The sequence below is a fragment of the Anopheles cruzii genome, chromosome 2, assembly GCF_943734635.1.
Source record: "Anopheles cruzii chromosome 2, idAnoCruzAS_RS32_06, whole genome shotgun sequence".
NCBI lineage: Eukaryota > Metazoa > Arthropoda > Insecta > Diptera > Culicidae > Anopheles > Anopheles cruzii.
The window spans coordinates 45664462-45688203 of NC_069144.1; the positions used below are offsets into that span (position 1 = coordinate 45664462).

At 50.8% G+C, this 23742-nt stretch overlaps 1 protein-coding gene across 1 annotated transcript in view; it reads left to right on the forward strand.

The window, feature by feature from the left end:
• The window catches only part of LOC128279148 (semaphorin-2A-like), a 158881-nt gene that overhangs the window by 110735 nt on the left and 24404 nt on the right, over positions 1-23742 (forward strand). Inside the window, exons 4-5 of the mRNA XM_053017866.1 lie at positions 3865-3933; positions 21185-21292. Coding sequence (XP_052873826.1) covers positions 3865-3933; positions 21185-21292 — 177 coding nt within the window. The remainder of the gene's footprint in view (positions 1-3864; positions 3934-21184; positions 21293-23742) is intronic.

Below are 23742 nucleotides of genomic sequence, written 5' to 3' on the forward strand. Positions count from 1 at the left end.
GCTTTGATTAATGGATTATGTTTTGACACTTCTTCAATTTTCGCATTTTATCTGATCGCCCTCGATGGTGGTGATGTTGGTAATTAATTATTTGGCCCACCACCGGAGGCCACCTTATTTGGAGGCCGATGATTTGAACAAATTTCGTTCAACACACTCCCGGCAGCCCGTTTATCTGTTCCGAAGTCCCCGACAAGCCTTTGCCCGCACTGTTTTTCGCAAAAACGGGGAGCGTTAAGCCCCCCGGGGGGCTTTATCTTTACTTCGTGGGAAATGGAAAAGACGCGTGCGCGCCCGGGGTCCTTCTGCGGGTGGCACGCTGCCGCCCGAGTGTTTCGGCATCTTTTGGGCAAACTTTGCTCGAAAGTGCCACCGGGCACAAGGAACACCTTCCGCAGTCCTACGCCTTGCTCGGAACCCGAGACTTCGCGCCTTGTTTTTCGGCCGATGCTTGCTCACTCCTGCCACTGATTGCGATCTAATTATTTTGGCCCTCTCGCCGGACCGATGAAAGGGGAAATTTTATTTTCCTCATTAAACTGTCAGCACACGCATCGCTCTTTTCTTGTGCGAGGCGCAAACAGGCGCAAAAGAGGTCCTTTTTCGCGAGGTCCCAGGCTAAAACAGCGTAAAGTGCGTTCTCGAGCAGCACACGCCTACAAGTTCGGGAAAAGAGCGCGCCCGGGGCAGGACACGATGCCAAGCTCTAGTCTTCTGGTTCGCGCTTATGCGTGTTGTTAACGGATCGCAGTTAACCTGTGGTGCTGGCGGGCTGAAAATGAACAACAAGAGAGGCCTCCGCGCACAAACATGTTGTTTCCTGCGAATGTCGCTTTCACTTACACGAAGTTGGGCGGCTGGAAACGGTAGAACCTACAAACCAGGACCTCCGGACCGGAGCGCCCCATGTTCCGGTGTCTGTTCCACAGGCGGCAGGCGGCAGCTCGAAATTAATGCGTATGCGTAATTAGAAAGCATATTTCTTCGGCACCATTTTGGGGTCGGGTGGCCGGGTCTCGCCAACGGCCCAAGGTAGACAGGTTCGCAATTTGCAACGATTGTTAATCACAATCACATCTAATTAATGATTTCAATTTATAATCCCCACGAGAGGCTTTTGGCGGGCGCACGCATAAAACTCGTGGAACATTCCTGTTCGTCCCGCCCGTCGATACTTGGCTTGGCTGACAAATTAAGCAGAGAGAGTCCTTCCGGTCCTGACCGACTCCAGCACCCACAGTGGCCAAAGTGTCACGGTGCGTGTCAAAGTTTGGGTGCCAAAATTTGTTTCTAATTTAATTCCGATTTCGCCGGCGGCCAAAAAGTGCGGAAAATTTCTTCACCAACATTGGACCTGGACGCTGAGGGTGTGTGACACCTGTCTTGGAGCGATGTAAGATCGCGCCGCCACTTCCATTTACACGTTTGGATGTTCTCTGAACGGTTTTTCTATCCCGTTTTGGGCTAATTTTTCATTCCAACCCTCTACAACAACTCAAACTGAACCCAAGGTTCATCATCGTGTCGTTGTCGGTGTCTACCAGGGGTGGCAGTGGCCCGTCCCCTTTCCGCCCGATGCCCGCGAAACATCTGCTTGCTCGCGGCGCGCGAGTTGTTGAACACGAAATTCCTAATTTCTAATCGCAAATAAATATTCAACAAACGGTACAACAAATGTCGCTCGCTCCGTGTGCGCGGGTTTGGGCCAAAATATCAAACGCCCTCAGGGACACGGCGCATGTACCACCCACCCTAGTGCTGGGTGAAGTTTTCCCAAAGTCCCGGGCCCTTTAAGAAATCCAAGCCCAAGGAAGGGTGCGCAAAGAACACGATTTTAATTAGTGTCAGCATTTGTACAAAGTTTTAATAAAGTATTCGGCGGCGGGAAAACCGGGTGCGGTTTCCAATGCCAGGAAACTCCTGGCAAAATGTTCCTCACGCAATGCCGTGAATGGCGTGAATCCCAGGCCCGGAGATTATTTTTATTTCGGAATTATCGAATCGCCGTTGCCCGTTCGGGGCTCCCTTCGCAGGACCCGATTTTAATTAAATCTCCACTCTCCGACCGATTCGCGTCGAAAGGGCGCGGGCAGCACAGCAGGGCCGGCCACCCCGCGCCGGTGAACGTGGCTGGCATCGGAATCGGCAACAAAGGCGTCGATTTCGACAGAAGTTTAGATTTGTTTCCGGATAAATGTAGTAAATAAATCAGTTGGGCGGCGTCCTGCCTGCCAACCCTGCCCGGCCAAGTGGCGGAAGTCGATGTTGAGTAATGTGCGATTTGTGCTCGACGTTTGGCGTTTTGCGAGTGAAATTAATGGGACACCGATTAAAACGACGTAACCGGCCCATTTGTCGGCGTGACGGTGCGTGACGGATGTAATGTGCTGTTAAACATCGCACACTATTCGGGCTTATCGGGTTTTCGGTAATGAGCCCATGATTGGGATACATTTCAAGTGTTTTGTGGCCCGCTTCGACAGATGTCACCGCATGCTGCGTGTGTGTGTGTGTGTGTGGCTTTCCTGTGGATGGGCTTTAAATCTCCCAACATCGCGCACCGCACACGGAGCGTAACATTGATTATGACACGCAAGGCACGCCGGATACGCTCTGTCAACATACTTTTGAAAACCCCCAAAACAAAACAACCCCTCCGACCGGTTGTTTTTTGGATGTTGGCCACATACAGAACCCCTGGTCGAGCTTATGTCAGTTAGGCCTATCACGGTTAATGGCCATTCGGGTGGAACAAATTAACGGTGCCGCCGTTCATCGCGTCCCCTGCCGGTGAGGTGCTTTTCACCGAACCAAATCGTGTTCGGGAGCGGGCGGGGACGAAGGTCACAGGCACGTGAATAATGCTGGAGTAATGCTAAAAATTGCACACACCGGCAGCCCGTGCTGCCCGGGTTCCGGGCTGCCGAAAAGCCGAAAAGGTTTTCACTCAACCGATCCATCGGAACCCCCGCCGGAATGTTGCCAGTCGGTGGAACCCTTTCTGTGTGCGCGGGCGCTTCGGAGACATTTCCGGCGCTCACCGAAGCATGTCCTGCCGGGTGGAGCGGTGTACCACCGGAGGTCGGTGGCGATGATGATGGTGCTGATGATAATGGTGCTTGAGTAGGTACGGTAGAGTAAGTTTTAAAATTTAATTAGCTACACTGATTTATTGTAAATTACCTGTCAATTATGCACGAACTGAGGAATGGGGAGAAATAGGGAGTCCTTTTTTGTCCCACACTTGCGGTCTGGGGAGCTTCAATTTTATAAAGATGTGTCGGAGTCTAATGATGTCGAAGCCAGTTTGCTAACGAGCGTCACCGCAGCGGTCATTTTTTGAGCAATCAAAAGATGGTGGTTATAAAACAGTGGACGAACGAATATTTGAAACACACACATTTCGGTGATCAATTTCTATGTCATGGCGTCGTGCGAGAGTATCCTGAATTGAATAATGAACAGTGTCCTTCTTCATCAAATGCCATTCCACGAGAGAGAGATAGAAAAACAAACCAATCTTTGTCTGTCGGTCATACGACTCGATTCAATTCATAGACCCTGCTCCCAAGTGGGCAGCCCAGCGTCCCCGCGGGAGGCATGCCAACCGGGTATGCTCAGGTGCCCATTAGTTATTAGTCTGTTTGTTTATTTGCCAACGCCCGGGTAAACAGTTCATCTTCGTTAGCCGTTAATTAGCGATGACATTGCGTTGCGTTCTCCCACAACCAGCTCTGGGCCGAAGCGGAGATGATGGATTCCTAGATTAGGATTATGCGGGTTAATGCAGTTCAAGCTCTCCCGGGTTCTCGGTCGAAGCAACTTTAATGAGATGTCTTTTTCCTTCTTCTCTATCCATTTCAGCGCGACAGCATCCAGCTGGATGCGACCAGCTCCGACGTCCGCAACTGCGTCTCGAAGGGCAAGAGTGAGGTAGGTCCGGCCAATTCATCTTCAGCCGCTTCAGCTGGGAGATTACTTTTATTTGATTACGTGCTTTAAATTAAAATTGAAACTTTGCTCCAAAGTTCCATCAAAGGGACGACAAAAAGAAAGTGATAATCTTCAGCGGGACTTTTAATTGGCTTATCGCGTTACTGGGCCCAGACTTGTGACATTAAGCATCCGACAATAATTGATCGCCATCAAATCTACGGCACAGGTACGGCATCTATATTAAGTGACCATCCTGCTGTGGGCGACGCACAGACAAGTGGCAGTAAGTGCCTGTGGATCCTGGGCGCCTGCATTCCATTATTCAAAGCCCAAAGAATAAGTACCCCTGCCGGTTACAAGCCACAAGACAATCGGATGTAAGTTGTTTCCCCCTGGTTTCTTTTTCTGGGGTGAAATGGTTTAATTCTTTCCCAGGCCCCGAGACAGACTCAATTGCGTTTCACCAGTACTGCCAAGAAGAGGTCCGAGCACTGGGTAGCAGCCTGCGGCTCTTCGCACTTTGAATCAGTGCACCGGAGCAAATAAATTGCAATCTGTCGACCATTTATCTTCCTCGAAGAATGGAATATGGCCGGGTCGTCTTGTTCGGCGGAGGCGGAGGCGGTCGGCCCGCAGATGGGCCGGGTCTCCGGGTCGTCTGAGAAGATGCTAAACTTTATCTGGACGGGCGGGTGCCGTGGTGTCGGTTCGATCCGCTGAACTTTAAAGCAGCAAGGCAGTAGGAGTGCAGTGGAAAACTTTTTCCCTGTGTGTCTAAAACGCAAAGAGAAACAAACGACGGCCATCCTTCCGGTGGACCTAGACCGAGAGCCCTGCGGGTGACCCGGTGGACCTGCCCTCGCCCCTCGTGCTTGGACTCCTTTAATAGGTGCGAACGGAATAATTCTTCGCAACACGGAGCAGCCATTTTTTTGCCCCACCTAGCGTCGGCTAGCAGACGGCAGACGAAAGAAAACCGGGATGGATGGGCTCGCCCTGGACGTGCCATCAATTGTCCTTTTTAATGTCGGGGGGATGTCGGCTAGCCAGCCAGTAGGGCTGCGCGGGGCTCGGTTCAGTACGGTAATAATATAAATTTTCAACCGAACTTTCTCTTCTGGATGCTCCAAGAAGTTTCACCCTTCGGAGCTCCAAGTCTTGGAGCGGCACCGACCGGGGAACGAGTTGCGACACACGAAGATACAGGTCCCTTTCCGTGTACATGTCGCCTGTATCACTTTAAAGAAAGAAGAAGACTTTTGTGGACTTCCCAGGGCGAGGGTTTGGATGCAAACCCTGACAATGGCCTCGACTTTCGCCGGCCGGAACGCGAAAGTGGCTCCCCCGGAAGTGGTTCCACCAAAGGGCACAAGTCGCAAAGGTAAACGTTGTGCGCACCACTTCGAGTGGGGCGAGATTGCGTGTGGCCGCCACCCAAAGTTTCGCCTCCTGTGACGCAACGTAACCCCACCGAGAGCTGCTGGCACTTTGTTCCCGGCCCGGCCCGGCCCGTAATCCTTTCCCCAGGATTGAGGAGGACGATTTAGAGGAATTTACTTGGTGTGTGAGCGTGCCCGGGATGTGGAATGTTAAAATATTTACTCAATTGTCTCGTGGAATTTATGGTACGATCTGTGCTAATTTATGTGCCTATTCGCAAATACCACATTTCGCTCAGGAAGAACCGGTCCGCAGCATACGCAGCCACTGACAGTGCCACTGACTGTGGCTACGGATCGGTGGCTTCGGCGTCGTGCCGGTCCTCGCAGTATATGACATGCGCAACGCCGGGCCATTGTGTGTGCCACGTGGGAACGGCAGGTGAGTTAGATATGTGGACACTTCAAGGAGACACCCCGGTACGCTTTGTCACCTTGCCGGAGCGGCGGCGGCGGAGGACGCCCAGCGCTGTACGAAGACGTTACAATGAGCTTGTCAGTTGGGCGCCGAACGGTTCGATCTGTCACAGGAATGTAACACGTCGTCCCGTCGCCCGCTTCATTCGGTGCCAATCTATCGTCCTCTCTTCTGGGCTTCCATTCTGGGTCCATCAATCGAGCTCTTTGTTTGCCCAATCATGTCCAAGGAAAATGTTTCCGTATCGGGCAAGATTGGCACTAAAAACATAGGGTCACCAACTGCAATTGGTCAACTGCGCAAATATCTCTGTGTGTTTGTGTTGTACCAATAGTCGTAAGAGTCTTAAATATTCTAAACCGTCCATGATACACTCTGTCTATTGTCCTTTTAATGGCCCAACTTCAGCGTCCACCGCCAGCTCCGGTATGAGTCATCCCTCGACCGTCCAGTCGGATTTCCCCATTTGCTTGCTGTTCACGAGCCTGTGACGTGTATGTATACTTTCTTATGCGTTCCGTTCCGTTTCGGGGGCTAGGGTTATCTCGTTGTCGTCATCTTTGCTCCGGGCTCGATATCTGCCGCCGAATGGATGTGGTGCGCTTCCTGTTGGCCTCTGGCCCCATTGGAAACCGATTCGTGAATCCCATTTCCGGTCGAGACCCTCGTCGAAGTTGCGAAAGAATGGGTACCATTCGAATGGACAGCGCCTCCGAAAGTGGACACCGAAATGAAAATGTTTTTCTCTGTCACCACCACCACCACCCGGAACCGAAAAGAATGGACGCGGACGGACGGGTTTTCGCCGTCAGCAGTTTTGGAGGAATTTTGTGCAACATCTCGGTTCGTGGTTCCTCCGGGTTTCGCGCCCGTGTCGTGTGTGTCCACTAAAGAAGGACACAATCGCCGGGGCTGATTTTCATACAAATTTGAATCGGAAATGGCCGAGCGAGCATAACAGGATACGGCGAAGAAAACTCTTGTTTTGGGCCGCCGAAGGATTGGACATCGCAGGCGTTATCGCCTTCGCTGACGTCCATTTGCCCGGGTGTTGGTGATGTATGGGGTGCGTTTGGTCATTGCGCCGGGGCACATCGTCTGCAGGGCACGGGTGGCACAACTAACGTCCGACCGGAACCGGATTGCAACCGGAAGAGAGGGGATCTATAAAATGGTCTTCAATAAACCCGACCGAACACCGCATACGGATTTAACTGTTGAAAACTTTGCTCATCAAAATCATTTACAGCCATCGCTCTTCGCTGTCTATCGGTTCGAAAACTCCATGCTGTCGATAGCTCTGTGAATTGTGTGTGACTGTGTCCAGAAGGTCCTCTGCTGTCAGAGTTCCTGTTCCCCGTTCCAAAAACAGTCGTCACCAGACCAGAGTGATAGCCTCCGGTCGGGTCCGGTGGTGGTTATCCTTTGCTCGCTATCGATTGCTGCTCGGGGAGAAGTTCGAAGCCAAACTTATCACATAAATCGTGCCCCACTTAGCACACGCACACGGGCACGTTCTTGGACGGAGAAAAATGTCGCGGTCTTAAGAAGGGAACGGCCTGAAGCGACCACAACCAGCACCACCAACGGGGCTAATGGAAGCCGGTGCCCTTCGCCAAGTTTTTGCCGAAAGAGCGAAACAAATTTATGAACTACCAAATTGAAAATTATTTCCCGATAAGCAGCAACAGCAGCAGTGACCCCGAACGCCCGCGGACGCGCGCGCAGGCGATGATGGAATGAGCCGAGGGTGCCATCGGCCAAAAGTTAATCATGTTGGACATAAATTACCACACCGAGCGAACGCACCACTGCTTCCCACTCGGCGGGGCAAATAAATGGATAACCTCCCGAGGACAAAAAATATAGGCAACATAATTCCGTGTTTTGTTCAGCGAGGCACCAAATCATGTTTTCGGGCTGGTCGACTCTGGTTCGTCCAGTGATCGATTAGAAATGGATCGATTTGGCGGCGGGCATACTTTGATTGAGATGCCTATTTTTTGGGGGCGGTGCTGAACAACATTAGCATTCGCTGTGTGGTGGCCGAAAGTTTATGTTACTTTGCCGGAGAGTTCCTTCGATTCGATCGGCATTGAATTGCGCATACGGTCGGCTCACCCAAAAATAGTTGAACCATGTTAATGAGATGAAAGAAGTGGCCCCCTACTACGTCCTACATCCTAGACCCCCGTCCGTTTCGATCCCTTTCTCCCTCTGTGTGTGATGTGGTCCAAAAGTTTGGCGGTAGCTCTCGGGAACCAAAAAATGTGTCGTCCCTAGCTGCCTGGGTTGTAATTTACGGAACTTTGCGTACCCGTAATGAAGTTGACACACGAAGCGAGCTGTTTTCCGATCGACAGTGGCCTGCCTCTTCCGAAATCCCGTACCCGTAACAAGCTTATGTTCGAGATGTTTTTGGGCAACATTAAATTCCTTTCGGTCCGGCACCGGGGGTCCTCTTTTGAGGGCGACATTTTTTGCGTACATACTTGAAAGTTTGTTGGTCGTGCATACGTTCGGGCAAACAAAATATGAGCTAACGCTATTGTTCGAGCCCCGGGTGCCTATCCTATTACCCTAATGAATGCCTTCCCGTGTGCTTTTTTAACGGAAACCCCCCCGGTTGATGTGAATCGAACGAGGAAAAGTTCGACTTGATTTAGCTAACCGTTGCCCTGTTGTAAAAGGTGGTTGTTGCATGAAAATACTTTCTACGCAAAAGAGACCCCATCGGGGGCTCACAACTCACGGGTGAGTGGTCTGAAAGAAATCTAGTCAAAAGATACATAAACATAACGTAAATCACCTCAACAATTTCGTCGGTACCACGCGTAGGTATCTTCCACCTGACCCAAAACGGGCGATGCATGAGGATGGTATGCAAATTTGTAAAATATTTTAATTATTCCACTCCGATAAAAGTGTACACCCCGGTACAAGGCGAACAGGAGTCCCCGTGTGTGCGTGTGTGTGCGTGTGTTTTCCGGCTCGGCTGACCACGCCGCACCACCGGGCGTCCGGTCGTATTGTTGTGTACACGAGCATAAATAATTTCGATGTAGGTCAATAGAGTAGACCCAGCCGCCGGGCGCGGGCACAAAAAGGGCCGACATGTGAGTGGATATTTTAAAATTTGGTACAACACAAATTGCAGAAATAAAGCGAAACGAAAAGCGCTGTTATGTGGGTCGCAAAAAAATCGCGAGCGCATCGTGAGCGCTCTGCGCTGATACAAATGTAAATGATGGTCCCTACAGGACCTCGTTGCTCGAATGATGAAAAGACGAGGCGGACCAAGGGTTGGTTTGGAACCACCACTGACCAACAAAAAAAAAACCGCCCGAGAGTGCAATGCAACCAGAAATGCGCGGTTGTAAATGACACAAACAATAGTGAATGAATAGATTCGTACAACACACAACAACGCGAGCCGGTTCGCGATAGGAATAAAATGTTGCGAGTTTATTCATGAACATGTAAAAAGGGAGCTGAGCTTTTGGGAGCAGACATTGGGCGCCGAGCCCATTATTGGGTGCTTCACAATGGGAGGATTTTTAGTTGTGAACAAACAATATTACACAATCAGCATCACCGCGATGGAGTGTAACATTATTGTGCCCATGTTCTTCGGGCCGATTATTTGCTGAGCCGATTCTGCATATCACGATTCATTTGTTAAACAGCAACTAATCGTTGAAATGCATTCACATGTTCTTTGTTTAACCAACCAACCGGTTCCTAGTGGCTCAAAAAAAAAACGGACGTAGCGAGCCCATGAGGGCCCGTGAGTTGAATAATGCCGCGCCTGCCGCTGCTGCTTGGGTTGTTCTGCTCGGTTACGGAATAAATTTCAAATACCTTTCGCAGTCGAACGACGGACCGGCGGCTGCACATGAAAATCAATTTACCAGCATGACTGGTGGGAAAACAACCGAGGTCCTTCGGAGGACGACGCTCGGAGGAAAAATGCGTACGGGCGAAGTTTTGCCTAAAATTCTATCCATTCCCCACGTGGGCTGCGCGAAACAGGGAGGGCCACGCACGGTCGCCAGGACGCGCCACATCCAATCACCGACCGGAACGGAACCGATCGTGGCCGCGCGCACGGCCGATGGGCAAACTGTGCAAAACTGGGTAAAATTAAACAAAAACCTGCTGGGCCATGCACGAACGAACGAGCGCACGCACGGGAACTCCGGTGCGTGTCCTACTCCTATCGCTGGCACAGAAATTGGTTTAGTTTTCCCGGCACGCACACGGGCCGAGTCCACACTCTGGAATGTTGGAGAGGAACCCGGGGGGGAAAAAAATTGCGGGAAAATCATGTTCGTTCTGTTCGGTTCGGCCGGTATTTTATCTTTACACCATGCGCATTGTTTTGGGCCAAGCTCTCGAGCATCTCGGCACCCGCCGAGTAGGCAGACCGGCGATGTTGAGCATCATCGCGGGTGACGAACCTGTGTTCTGTAAAAAGGAACGCAGAACATTCTTCGGTGGCCGACAGGTCCTCCGACCAGGTTCGCACCAGGAAAGTTGCTGATTCACCAGCAAATTGCTTGCGCGCGAGAGTAGATTGGCGCATGCTTAGGTTGGCACTAACGTGTTGGAGTTGGTCCTCCGTTGGTATGGTGTTCCGGGTTTTCAATTGCCGGGCCCTGGAACAAATCATCCGTGGGACACCGCCCGAGTCTGCCGCCAGGATGCCGTTATCGGTTGAAAGCGTTGTGCAGCTCAGAAGTCATTAAATTCATGTTTTTTTCAAGCGTTACAAGAAACTTTAAATCACTGACGACTGACGACACCGTAGACCGCGCCGCGCACTAATGTGCCATTTGTGGCCCCACAATAATGCCCCACTCGGGCCTGTTTCGGGGGTCCGGTGTCCGTGGCGTGTATAATTAGCCGGGCGCAATCCATTCGAACTTTCCGAAGTGCGGAACAAATTATGCACACGACCGTCGGGGGACTTTCGGGAGTGGCCCGAGCCCGAGCGGCGCACGAATCACGGAAACACTCGAAGGACACAGCCTGGCTGGCTGGCTGGCTGGCTGGCTGGCTGGTCGCCGTTTCCGTAGTCTAGTCACGCAGCCCTCCACGGTCCACGCGGCAATTTGTATTTGTATCGCCTCCCTTGGGCCGCTCTTTTAGAGTGGTTGGTCATTAGCGGTCGTTGACAAGTTGTTACAAGAGCTTTCGTGTCGGGTGGCCACTGAGTGGCCGTCGGTGTGTCTCTACAATATGTTGCAGATAATCGCTTCCTCTCAACGATATTGAACGCCGTTTAAATTTCCTTCGATGCTTCGGCGATGCCCCAGATCCCCCTTCGCTTGGTTAAATCTCGCGCACGCAAATCGGCGCTAGATTGAATCGAAATAACGTTAAGAAGGGCTGCTCACCTTCAGGGTTTCCCGAATTTGGCGAAGTTCATTCGCAAAATACGAAAACGAGTTTCCCGGTCTCGATCGGTCGTTGGCTGTTTTTGGCGCACATTTCAATATCAATTCATCATCGCGCGAAGGGTCCCCGGGTAACACATCACTTCGCGTGACGCTTGATGTCGCAACGAACGCCGCCCCAACTCTGGCGGCAGAGTGTATCAGCAACGGAAAATCTACTATACTCCTGTCGTTAATGCAACGAAAATTGTTTCACGTTTTCTTGCGCGAAACTGTTGCTGTGCGTGGCTGTCGTTGGCAAGGCAAGAAGGAGCTTATAAAGTAATTTCATGATTACGCAAAGATCTCGGTGCCGGTGTCCTGGTGGTGCGAGTTCTTCTTCCTCCTCTCTGGCTGGCTGCGGCATGCCCGTAAGCCATCAATTTGCGATGTGATAAATTACATTTCTCCATCGACCTCCAGCGCTCTCTGTCTCTGTCTCCCTCTGAAGAAGGAGGAATTGGTTCGCTCTGCGGCATCGTGAAACCGTCAATGCCGGTGGCTTTTGGGGCAGCATAAAAACAAACCCACATGACAGCTAAATACGCGCCTTGGCAGAAGATGAAGCAAATGTTGGCCAAGTAGAGGCCTGGCCCCGGCCTGCTAATATTGTTTACTCTGGCCCCGTGCGCGCACGGGTGATGATTCCGCCGGCTTACGAGCTCCTCACACTCGTCCCAAGACAAAGCAATTCTTTTCGTGGCAAGCCTCTCACCGCAACGCTAAGCAGAGTTGGGAAGTCATGACGAATAAGTTGTGCAACGCAGGAAATTATGGCGTACTGCAATTATCCTCCGAGCGTGGTTGATTAAGAAGGCCGGCTCTCGTCAGACGATTTTAGAAACGGTTTGATGGAACATCTGCTCCCGGGGTTTGAAGAACCTGCGTACGGGTTGCGTGTGTGTGTGTGGCTTATTGCTACAAGATTGACTTTTTGGTCCTCCCTGTCGGGTGGTTCGACGCTGTGCACATATCGCCGTGGCTGTTAGAAGGAGTCCACTAATTCCTAGTTCCAAAGTTGGCTGAACGAGAGCGGTGGCGGGCCCGGAAAAACTTCTCACAAGGCCCGGCCTGCGGCAATTCCGCAAGCCGATTAGCCGCCGGCGCACGGGACAGGCTGTGCGGGCCCGTGACGAAAGAAGTTAATTATGAAATTTTTCAATTTATTCCCTCTAAGTGGTTTTCTTCGTCCTGAAGATGAAAGATTATTGGGCCAAAGTTGTATCATGTGCCGCCGTGTTTGAGGCCTGGAAGAGAGAGAGAGCGCGCATCGGCACGAAGCTCCAGTGTTTTGGGCTAAATTTTCCCAGAAGAGGATTGTGGTAAAATTATGAATCAATTGACGGCGAAAGAATCCGTACACATGCCCGACCGACCGGTGCGGGCTTGCCGGAACACGCGAAACTAATTAACGCACTAATGAAACATAAATTGCACGGGAAACCGCGTGGAAGAAAAAAAACGCACGCCCGGAAAATGGGGAATAAATTTTCCAACGTCGGGTCGGTTGTGGTTTCCGCCTTTTTTTTTGTCTCGAAAACAATCTCCACTTCATTAATCATCGCACGGTAATGTAGTGTTTTGTAAGGCATCCCGCAGGATTAAAATTTTACCATGCCAGGCCATGGGCAAGTAATTTTAATCTTTGGCCCCTCAAAAAGGTAATAAATTAACCGAAATTGGCCCCTAGAAAGCTATTTCGTAGCCTCTCTTGTGCGGTGGTGAGCCGATGAAAGCATTGCAAAATGTCTGCAGCCAACAGACATCTCAGACTCGCATCCTTCAACTTGACTCCGGCATTCTTCCAGCTTTCAAGCATGCCTTCGTCGGCAGAGACGGCGATGCTGTCTCGCCAGTGCGTTGCGTTGCGTTTTCGAAAGTCAAGTACTCTTAGGCTGGCAAAATGGACCAATTTTTCCTCAGACCAGATTGAGCGTCTCTAAATAAATAACATATTCCATAAACAAGAGCCCGTGACTTATCGAACATCCTTCGAAAATTGGCTCATACCCGAACGCCCTTTTTTTTGGCTTCCCGACAGGTGCCTACCAGACGGGACCGTTGTTGAACGAATTTGACATCGACCGTCACTCCCGCAGCTCTCTCTCTCTTTTTCCATGGCGGCGACAAATGCAACCCTTAATCGATTTTCCTCCGTCCGAAAAATTTCCATCCCAAGCCATTTGCATAATCTTGAGAAGAGTCTCGCTGTTAATCGTGCAGATCCGTCTCGGGATCGTCTGGAGCGCTGGAACGTGAAACCAGCCCCGATAAGAAAATGTGACGCGAAGAACGTGAGTCCTTTGGAAAGGTCACCGGTCGGTAACTTGAGGCTGCCTTTACAGCCAGAAGGACGAGTTGATGGCCGAGCTGCTGCAACCGGGCTCAGAATCCGATGCTCGGGGTGCATTCTCGTCTCGCATCGTCGATCTTCGTCGCTGCCGGTGTACTTAGGGTTTCCTTTCATTGTTTCGCTTCGCTTTTATGTCGGCGATCGAACTTCGGAGGACGCGCCGGACGAATGTCTTTCAATTTTGTTTGATTTTTTAACTAAATCTCAATCCCGCTGCTGATTTATCATCCCATTTCTTCCGCCATTTGAAGGACATTCGGTCGCCCCGGGGGCACTCTATTACCCGGGCTACCACGGGGTTTGTTTTAAGTTCCATCCGGAGTGCAGTCATGTGAGCCACGACGACGTACATGTTTTATTTCTTCGCCCAAGACTCCGATTCATCCGATCCGTTCAGGGTTCGATAGCGCATAAATCCCTTCGCTGCTGCTGGGGGACCCGCTTGTGAACCGGGTTTTTACTGGCGGCAACCCCGAAACGGAGCTCTCAACGAACGAAGGATGATTTCGTTTTACAGTTTTCAGCTACAGAAATCAGAGATCGCTGAGATATATTTGCTCGCCCTCCGGCCCGCCGGGCCCATGATGTTTGTTGTCATAAGGGCTCGGCTCGGTTGAGTTAAACCAATACCCGCGCCTCATCCTTGTCGGTCCGTCCCGTTCCGATGGATGGATCCCGTTCTAGGCGTACCACGTCACCCAACTCTTTAACTAACTCCTTTTTGACCTCGAGCCATCTCGAGCTTTCGGAATCCAGAATGGGTCGTTTTGCGACATGCGACGTACGCCAACGGTGCTGGTTCGTGATTTCACGTGGGATTTTAAAGAAAACCATCCCTTCAGTTGGCGCAAACCATTCGGTCCTCTCCGTTGGTCGACATAATTTTTGTGTCTTAGCACGTGTCTTATCCGTTGGATCGCTCGATGGATGGAATTGGGCGCTTGTGCCGGTGCCTTTCAATTCGGATCGGCGCGAGTCCTGCGATGGCAACGACCATTGTCACCACTCGGCTTCTTTCTGTAATCACTTGTCTGCCCTCGGAGAAACATGTTACGTAGGGGTCAAAAGACAGCATTTCTTATGCACCCGAGTTCCGTGCGCCTCACAAATAATGCACGCCCGGGGGGTTCACTAATGCTAGACTTTTAAAAAGACATTAAGGATCACCGGCGGCCCTCAGCCGACGGAAGTGCATAACTCGGTGAGACTAATAATATTCGCCATTTTCGCCTTCCTATCGGCCGGTGCCATTCAATCGCTCACCACGTTTTCGAACATTAGCATTACGATGTGCTAATGCACCGTTTGCGTGTTTAATTAAGTGTACAAATAATGGAAAATTGCGTCAATTTCCCGGCGGGCGCGCGCGCGCGGCAGATCGGGTGTGTGCCGGCGGCGGGTGCGATGAGGGCAATTTATTTTCGCCCCCTTTTTTTCGGAATATTCCTGTGACGAACCAAGCGCACCCAGTAATGACCCGCAATGTATCGGCGGACCGGACGGTGGGGAACGGCGTTACTTGAGCAAATCTGACAGCCAGCCCTGCAGCTAATATAATATGGTTTACTCCGCCCCTCGGGATGGCCCGATCGATTGGTGGCGTCGGCGCGATGGGGTGGAAAATTATGATGTTGATATTCTGACATCCATCAGGAGAAACTACTTCTACGTGCAACGACCAACCCGACCGCGGCACGTCGGGAAGAAAACTTTCTCCAGCCAAAGCTCTGCTGCCTCTGGTTGTTGATTTGTGTTATATTGTTGCGCGCAACTTTCCAGATTTCCTGTCCTCCCCGTGGCTGGGCTCCAGAAAACAAAGCCCGTCTGTTGCGGGCGGCGGCGGTGCACGTCAAAAAACTTCCCGGAACTGACGGGTGTATTGGTGCACCGGGCATTCCGGGCAACTTCTTACGGGCGCGCCCCGCGGCCGCACCAAATCCAAACTGTCAAAACATGGTTTGACGTAAACTTACAGCCTTCGCAACACTTCGTTTCGTCCTTTGCTGTCGATTACAATCACGTTCGAGCGGTGGGTTTATTCTGGGCACCCCCTTTCCCAGCCGACACCCATACTTTGTTTGGGCCTTTTTCTTTTTCCAACTCCCTACACGGCTCTTGGACGGCACTCGCTTTGCCAGACGTCCCCGTTTACGTTCGCGTTTCAATTACTTGAACCACTGACACGGAGATAACGGAGTTTTGTCACCGGGCGAAGTAACAGATATTAAAATGAAAAATTTTCTGCAACTCGTTGACAGCACTCACACACACGCCCCCCGGTGGCCAGCCCGCACAGGTGTAAAAAATGCGATCCAAGTTGATAAATCTTCCCCGGGATAGCGAGACCGTGCTCTCTCGGAGCAGCAGCAGCAGCAGCGTTGTGTTGCGAATCTGAAACGTCGAGTGTCCGCCACGGCAAGCATTAGAGGCAAAAGTTTAATAACCATCATAAACAGTTGATGCATGCAGTCGTCGTCGTCGGGGAGTCGAGTCGAGTTTCCAATTTCCGGAAGCAATAACTCAACCAATTCGTGGTGTGTGTGTGTTTGCAGAGCTCCACCGGTCCACCAGATGATGACATGATCATCGTCCAGGCACAATAAATTGTGCCAAACCTGCTGGTGGCCGGAGCGCGCCATGACTCGGTTTGGGCCCTTTATGACGATATGAATTGCTGGTTTGGTGGACTTTTTTCCCGGCCAGTGGAATGTGATAGTCACCACCCGCCAAAGTAGTGTTGACAAGGCGCAGCGCAGAGCGTGCGCACATTATTTATCGTACCATAAATCGTTTCCTGTTTCAAAATCGCACAATACGCACCATTTTGCTTCACTTGGGTGTTGCTATTTTACATCCCAAGACAGAGACAGAGATCGGGAGCGGCCGCGTTCGGGAAGAACATGGAGCGGAATGAACTCTTGCTTCTGTTTAATACAAGTCGGGAAGTCGGTCACAGGAATGTCCCGGTTTTTTTTTTTGGAAATCGTTTTCGAACATTCCGCCGAACTTGGAGAAAATCGAATTCCGTAACATAATTCTTGCAATGCAACGACCCAACTATGGACCGCCCTTTGTGCAGTGCAGCGCAGCAAATACAGTGCGCGGTGGCGGTGGCGGCGGCGACGGAAAACAAATCCGGAAAACGGGAAATTGCATCCATTTTCCACGGTGATCGAGTTCGAGAGCGACGCGCAGCTCTAAGTGTTGATGGGAAATTCGCAACAACAAAAATGTGTACCATCCGACTCAGTGTGTTGTGTGGATGCAATTTTCCACGTCCTCCGAAACACAAGTGGACAAACACAGCTGCACCCCGCGGCACCCCAGTGTCCTGGATGCCTGGGCGCGAAGCGAAGAACAATTTCGCTGACGATGCTGGTGGTGGTGATAAAGGTGGCGAGTTTATTTATGTGTGGTGCGCTCTCGGTGGAGCCACCCCGCGGTGGTCCTGATTTATGCTCCGGTTGCGCACTAACTTTTGCATTACATCTATCGAAAGTTCGCTCGGGCCAGTTCGCGGCACTGGCAGCTTAATTTTTGCCTAGCCCAAAGTCCGGCGAAATAAAGCCGTCAACATGCAGCAGGGCGGGCGAGCTTTTTTATGCTTCGGAATCTAAAATTAACTGTGAATTGGATCGCGAGCCGAAAAAAAACCGAAGAAGCTTCTCCAGCTTGGGTCAGCTTTCGGGGGGCCCTAGAGGACGCGAACATACGCGAGCTTTACTTACCGTGTGGCGAACAGTGGATCACAATAGGGCCGACCCCGGGCCGGTGCGACGGTGCGCGAAGTAGAGTAATTGAAAAACGAATTAATCCATTAGTGCCGTTCCGTGTAGCCTTCGGGTTATGGTTCGCGGCTTTTGGGGTTTTCATTCCGGTCGCCCGTTCACAAAGCATCATAAAAATGTGCACCAACCTGACGTTCCGGTTCCGTGGCGAAAGGTGTTGCCGATGAGAGAAATGCGAACTCTAATAGAATCCGGTACCGATTTTCGCCCGATACCCGGCCCGGCAGCAGTAGTCACGGCTCACGGATATAGTGTCCGGTATCGGGCAAATATTTGACAAAGTTTTCCAATTTGCGACCACCGCCGTGTGGTCGTCCGAGGCGAACGGAGCGGACCGTGTGTGTGTAGTCCGAAAAAGAATGCCGACAGAAAGTACTTTTGTATGTTTAAAATTCCCGCCCGATCGGTGACGGATCGGCGGAATACTCGGTGGGGACCCGGCGGAACGAACTAAACACCTCACGATAGTCTCCGATGTACGCCTTTATTCGTGCGGTGTGTCAGGGCCGCCGTTTCACCGTCTCGTCCTTAGCGCAACATTGATTTATCGAATGTAATAATCGTATCGAAGTATCGCCAAAGGCCGGGGTGGCTAGTCCTGGCGAAACATATCTCACGGTCAGTAGTCCCCATTATTACCGTGAGTGGCCCTGCAGGTGGGTGAAATGAATCGAGAAACGATGTCTCACGGAGAGAGAGAATGTATCTGATCTCTGATAGATGAAGGAAATAAATTTTGAGCGGCGGCTAGACTTTTTTATTAGATTTCCTCAATATCGCAACTCGATCATGACCGGCTGGCCGGCCGGCAGTCGTCATCTCTCTTCCGGTGTCCGATATCCACCGCAAAGTTAAGTGATTGGCCCCCGCCATTTGATTGAAGCGCCCACGGCACGGTAAGAATGGAATCCGAAATTAGTGTTGACACATTTCGATGCTCGTTTGGTTTTGAGAGAAGTTAAAAAGCGGTCGCCGGTCGGTCCGTTTGAATTTATTGGTTACAATTTTATTCCCATATCGTACACACCGCCTCGGACCAATCGACTTCCGAATGGATGGACGCCATCAATCACATCGCGCTCACGGCGTGTGTGTGTGACTCGCTTCTTTGAGCTTTTTATGGGTGCACTTTCTCCGTCCGTCGAACGAACAGAACCATCAATCTCTTGGCGGGGCCTGACTTGGATGATTATGACAATGATTACAGCGGACAGCACAGAAAAACCATAACTTAGCCGGACAATAAACAACCCACCGGGCGGGGAAAGATATCTTTGTTTGCAAAACAGCAGAGTCGTCTGGTCGCCCCCTGCTTCGCTGGCCTATATCAGCCTGTGGGCGCGGCTTCTCCGGTCCAGGATGAGCGACGCCACAGGAACAAACGCATCCCGCCGCTCGGTGACAGTTATTAGCTTCGTTCTGATTTTTATGATTATTGGTTTAATGGGCGCACACACGGGGAGAGAAAATGAGTGGACCGTTGGGCTGCAGCAATTTGTGATGTGGGCAGAATCAAAGCCAAACCCCCGGCGGCCCCAGAGTGATTCGATTTGGGCGGGTGGACCTTTTCGAACCCGGCAGTAGCGCGATGGAGTCAGTAAAAGAATTATGGACCGGGCGGGCGTCGTCGTTAGTCCCCTTCTTTTGGAAATAATCCGTCTTAGGGCGGCCGGAAAGAGGCATCCTGCACGGCGCTCTCGGACCAGAAAAGCATTAGCCGCTTGTAAAGTGATCTCCGGTCCATTTTCTGCTCGCCGCCCGGGTCCGAGAACTCCGTCGCCTTGACGCGTTTTGTTTGACTAATAGATTTACTGTGATTTTGATTCAATCTACGCGCCGTCGTTGGCGTTCGCCTAAATGAGTCAGGATTAAAGGAGCAGCAGCAGCCCTTGGGACGCGACTCATCAGCGGGCAGAGACTGTCCCTAGTACATATTCCGGGCCGTTGTGACTCATGTTTCTTCTGCGATCCCCCGACAACGGAGGCGCTTTCTCCGGGAATCGCTAATGTTGTTTGGCCAAACCATCAAATCGGTCCCCGGAAACCGACAGGGGTCGCCATATGTTTCTTACGTGGAGAATGTGTCTAATGGCCTATGGATTCGCAACATAACTCACATGTCTTACATGAACTTACACTCTTCGTCTATGTATCCGAAGTTGCCCTATGATCCACAAATGGATAACAATTTGTTGGAACTTTATCGCTCAACGTGTAGTTGTTCGATAAGTTTTACTATTAAAGTTACACAAACCATCACGGCGGTCATCGTCTACAGGAGTCCGCATTGTCAAGTCCATATTATTGGACAGACATACATTAAAGTTCCTGTGCCTTCCGGCCACTGCGCTAGGCAAATAAAGGGCCGCCTGAGCACGGACCGGCAGAGCAGAGAGGGGGCCCACGAGTCCGCGCCATCACATAATTTAAGTTACAATCGCACAAAGACGGGCCCTCGATTCCTTTGGGAGAAATAATTCTGCCGAAGTTTCTCGTCTTCCGCCACTCGACACGCCACTACACAGTGCCACTTCGCAATCGAACCCCCGCGTCGCCAGGCATAAGTGGTCGTTCCTTGGCCCGGTTCGCGTGTGAGCTCACTTTCTATTAGGTAAATTGCACATATCAAGTTATTAATTGTTAAAGTTATTACTATAAATTATCGCACAATCTTCTGGTTCGCCCTGGTTGGCTGGTGGTGGCCGCCCCGTTCCCGGTGCCTCGAAAGTTGGCCGCAGCTGTTCAATTTATGAGCGCGCGAGCGTGTTTGTGTGCGACGCGACGTCGATGGTGCAAGTGACAGCGCGCGGCACTGGCCCCAGAGCCACGAAGGGACACAGAGAGCAGCTTTCCGTTTTTACCTTTCTGACGGATCCCGTGGGGTCCCGTGGGACCTCGGATGGCGCTGCTGCAAGTGCTCGCTCCTGTGCGAAACTACCGGCCACGGGCGGCCAGGAACTACTGCTGATGCTGATGACTAGAAACTTCTCCTTCACTGCACGCCATAAATTCCGGCGTCAATATTCATAATTCTCTGCCGACTCCTGCCGACGCTGCTGCCCAGGAGTCCCGGCGTAGCACTGCGACCACTGTCTCAAGAGCGCCCGGCTCGCAAGACACTCGAATGATGTAAATCGTATCGCGCGCGCGTCCCTGACGAGCGTCGTGCGCAGCCAGTCATGATCGCGCACCGCACCGGTGGAGGCGCCTGGTTGCGCCTGGTTGAGACCTTTGTGCTCTCTGGCTCGTGGTCGTGGCAGCCGGCAGGAATTGGCACATCTTGGGCAGGTAAGGGGCCAATCGAGAGTGCGCAGGCCGCATGATTCGTGCATCTGGTGGTGCAGCCGGGCGGAAACAATGCGGGGATTTATTGAAGTTATTAGAGAAAGTATAATTTATATTTATCGTACTTTGGCGCTTGCAACATATTGCACTCCGGGGCGCGGTCCCGTCAGGCCGCGTTTCCCGGCCGCCCTGCGGGCAGCTGCTGGTGCCACAAATGGTGCTGCAAAGCACTGCGCTTAGAGTGTTGTTTATTGTAGAAAACTTTCTCTATGACACGGAAATTTCATCCTTCTCGCGTCGCCCGGCGAAGAGGAAAAAATCTGTGAACCGAGCGGTGTGTAGATGCCAAAGTTTCAATGAGTCCATCAGGGGGCTGCAGGCGAAAAGAAAAACGGAATCAATTTTAGGTTATTATGGTGGATCCAAGGGCTTTAGGGCCCTGCTTGAAAGTAGCGAAGCGAGCCTTCCTTTTTGTCCTGCCAATAGTTGCCATATTAAATTATGTTTAAATTATCGCCTCCTTGCAGATGTTTGATTGCAAAAACCACATCCGAGTGATCCAACCGATGGACAGCGGAAACCGTCTCTACATCTGCGGCACGAACGCGCACAACCCGAAGGACCTGGTGATTTACGTAAGTATTAGAAGAACGTTTGTTAAATTTCAGTGTCATTCGCCACGCGGCGGATTACACAATTCAAATTAATTATTAAACCTCTATCGAGGCTACGGTTTTGCGTAATTTTTTGGGAGGACCCACCACCGATTGGGGTCTGGGTAAGTCGAAAATGCAATTAACATTTCGCTGGAAGGTCGTGACCGGACGCCCCATCGATACCAGAGTGCGGGCCGCTCACTGTCCATTAGCGAGTGCCATCAGAAAGGTACTCGAGTGTAAGAGTCGCAAAAGGTTTGCTGGGAAGCATAAACATAAAGGCCAATCCTCAACCCTCGGTTGATCGCATTGTGGCGATTTTCAACCGTTCCTTCTTTCGTTCACACTCTGCTTCCGGTTTTAAAAATGAATGGAATAAAAGGGCATCGCATCGCGCGGTTCTCTTGCTGCTCTCCGCTCTCCGTCCTGCGAGTGTTAAGCCATTGTCAACGGCCAGCAGCATCGCCAGCGGAAAACGGACACCGTATCATAATGCGCGAGGACGGCGCCGTTTTCACGCCCCTTTGACACCACACAATCTTGGGTGCGTCCCAAGAATGTACGGCACGGCCGGTGAAAATGGTTTTTAATATCGCAGGAGGTTCAGCGCTGGGTGGAAAAAGGACACCCGGGGACACGCGCTTTATGGTGCACCGCTATTAGCGCATGGGCGTGTACCCGGTGTGGTGGCTTCTCTCGCAACATAATCCGTCACCTGAAGTACAAAAGCCGAAGAGAAGGACAAAGTGGGTTTTGAAAGGTGACGCCCTATTGTTTTTTGATGTTGTTCGTTTCTTGAACCCCTTATTTGTAAAGTATTACCATTATCATCGGCCAACATTTTGTGAACTTTCTTTTTGCACCTTTTCCGCTAAGAAAACATTTCACTTTTCTTGTAAAATAATGAATGTTGTACGAACAGATTTAGAAGAGGTTTTTTTACGTTGATGGGATTATCCTTTTGTTTCTCCAGAAAACTTTCCACAATCTCTGTGAAGGTGTGAAACTGTTGAGAAGCGGATAATTATTCAATTATGCGGCACCGGTGTAGTCGCCAGCAGCAGTTTGAGCCGGCCGAAAGTGACAATCTTGAAGCTATACCGATGACTATCTGCAAACGATGGCTTTCGTAGAGCGTGTCCCTGCCAAAAGCATCCTTAGGGCACGCGCCACACCGAAAAGGCTGCCAGCCTATAGAGGCCGCACTGCGGCCAGCCTCCGTTGGGTCGTTAATGTCATTTACATTAAATTAAATTACAAAATCCAACTCATCAGCACACCAGCACCTTCTTCCAGCAAACGGTCGGTGCGGTCGGTTGGGTGGCGTCCTTTTGCGTTACGCGGGCCAGCGACATTGCGACATCACTATAAACCGTTAACGCCCGACCTGTCAACATCTATCAAAGATTATAGGCTCATGAAACGGCGGCTCGACGGCTGCGGCGCATCAATGTACCCATTTCCCGGACCGCGTGCTTCATTTGCGTGCTCCACCGAGTCCTGTGGAAGATTTTTAAAATCATCGTAAAAGCAGGTTCTCCGCGTCAAACATCACTTCCTTGTAACGTAATTTTCGTCTCCGCGCCCCCAACCTCGGGCGGCTCTTATCGCGGGGCAAGTGTCGTAATCTTCGCTGCTCCTTTCGTGCCCGATTCTGATACTAATCGTTCCTGGGACAACGCAGAGCAGCGACATTCTTCGATATTGGGCCGCGGATCAGAGGGTAACTCTAAAAAAGTGCAGCTCATTTTCATCATCGCGTGCCGATTCAGGGCAATGCGGTTATACCGTTTCCGCCTGTGTTCCTGGGTTTTTAATAGGCTGCGAAGTAAACCATAAAATCAAAAATCTAATTAAAGAGCGCCTAGAAGACTATTTTTGCTTAAAATCCCCATTAAAAATCGCGTTAAAGAGTTTTCCCTACACTTTACAATACACACTTTTCCTTCGCCCCATTTGGGAGGGTTTCTTAACACTAGATATACCACCGTTTTCAATATACCTATTTATACCAGACCAGTCAAAATGACTGGTCATGTGAAAAATTGCTTTTTATGACTTCAAGTGTTAAAAAAAAGTCTATAAAAAAATTAAAACAAGTTTAGTAATGTTAACTGTAAACGATAAATGGATTTGTATACATTTTTATATAACAGAAAACATTTAATTTTTATCACTTTGTTGGACACAATTTCTACATAAGAACGTTATCTACTACGTTGCCGAACTACATAAGAATGCCTTCAATTTTGCTTGCGTAATTTTCCACTTTTTCCCCAAAACTCTAGAGGCTTCTAACTCTGTACAAATTCGTATATATTCCAAAATAATTGCACACATCAATGGTCTGGAGTGCCCAATCTACTGCCCAATCATATTCTGAGCAACAATTGCCCTTTTTGGCCTAAATTTGTTCATGGAATAAGGGA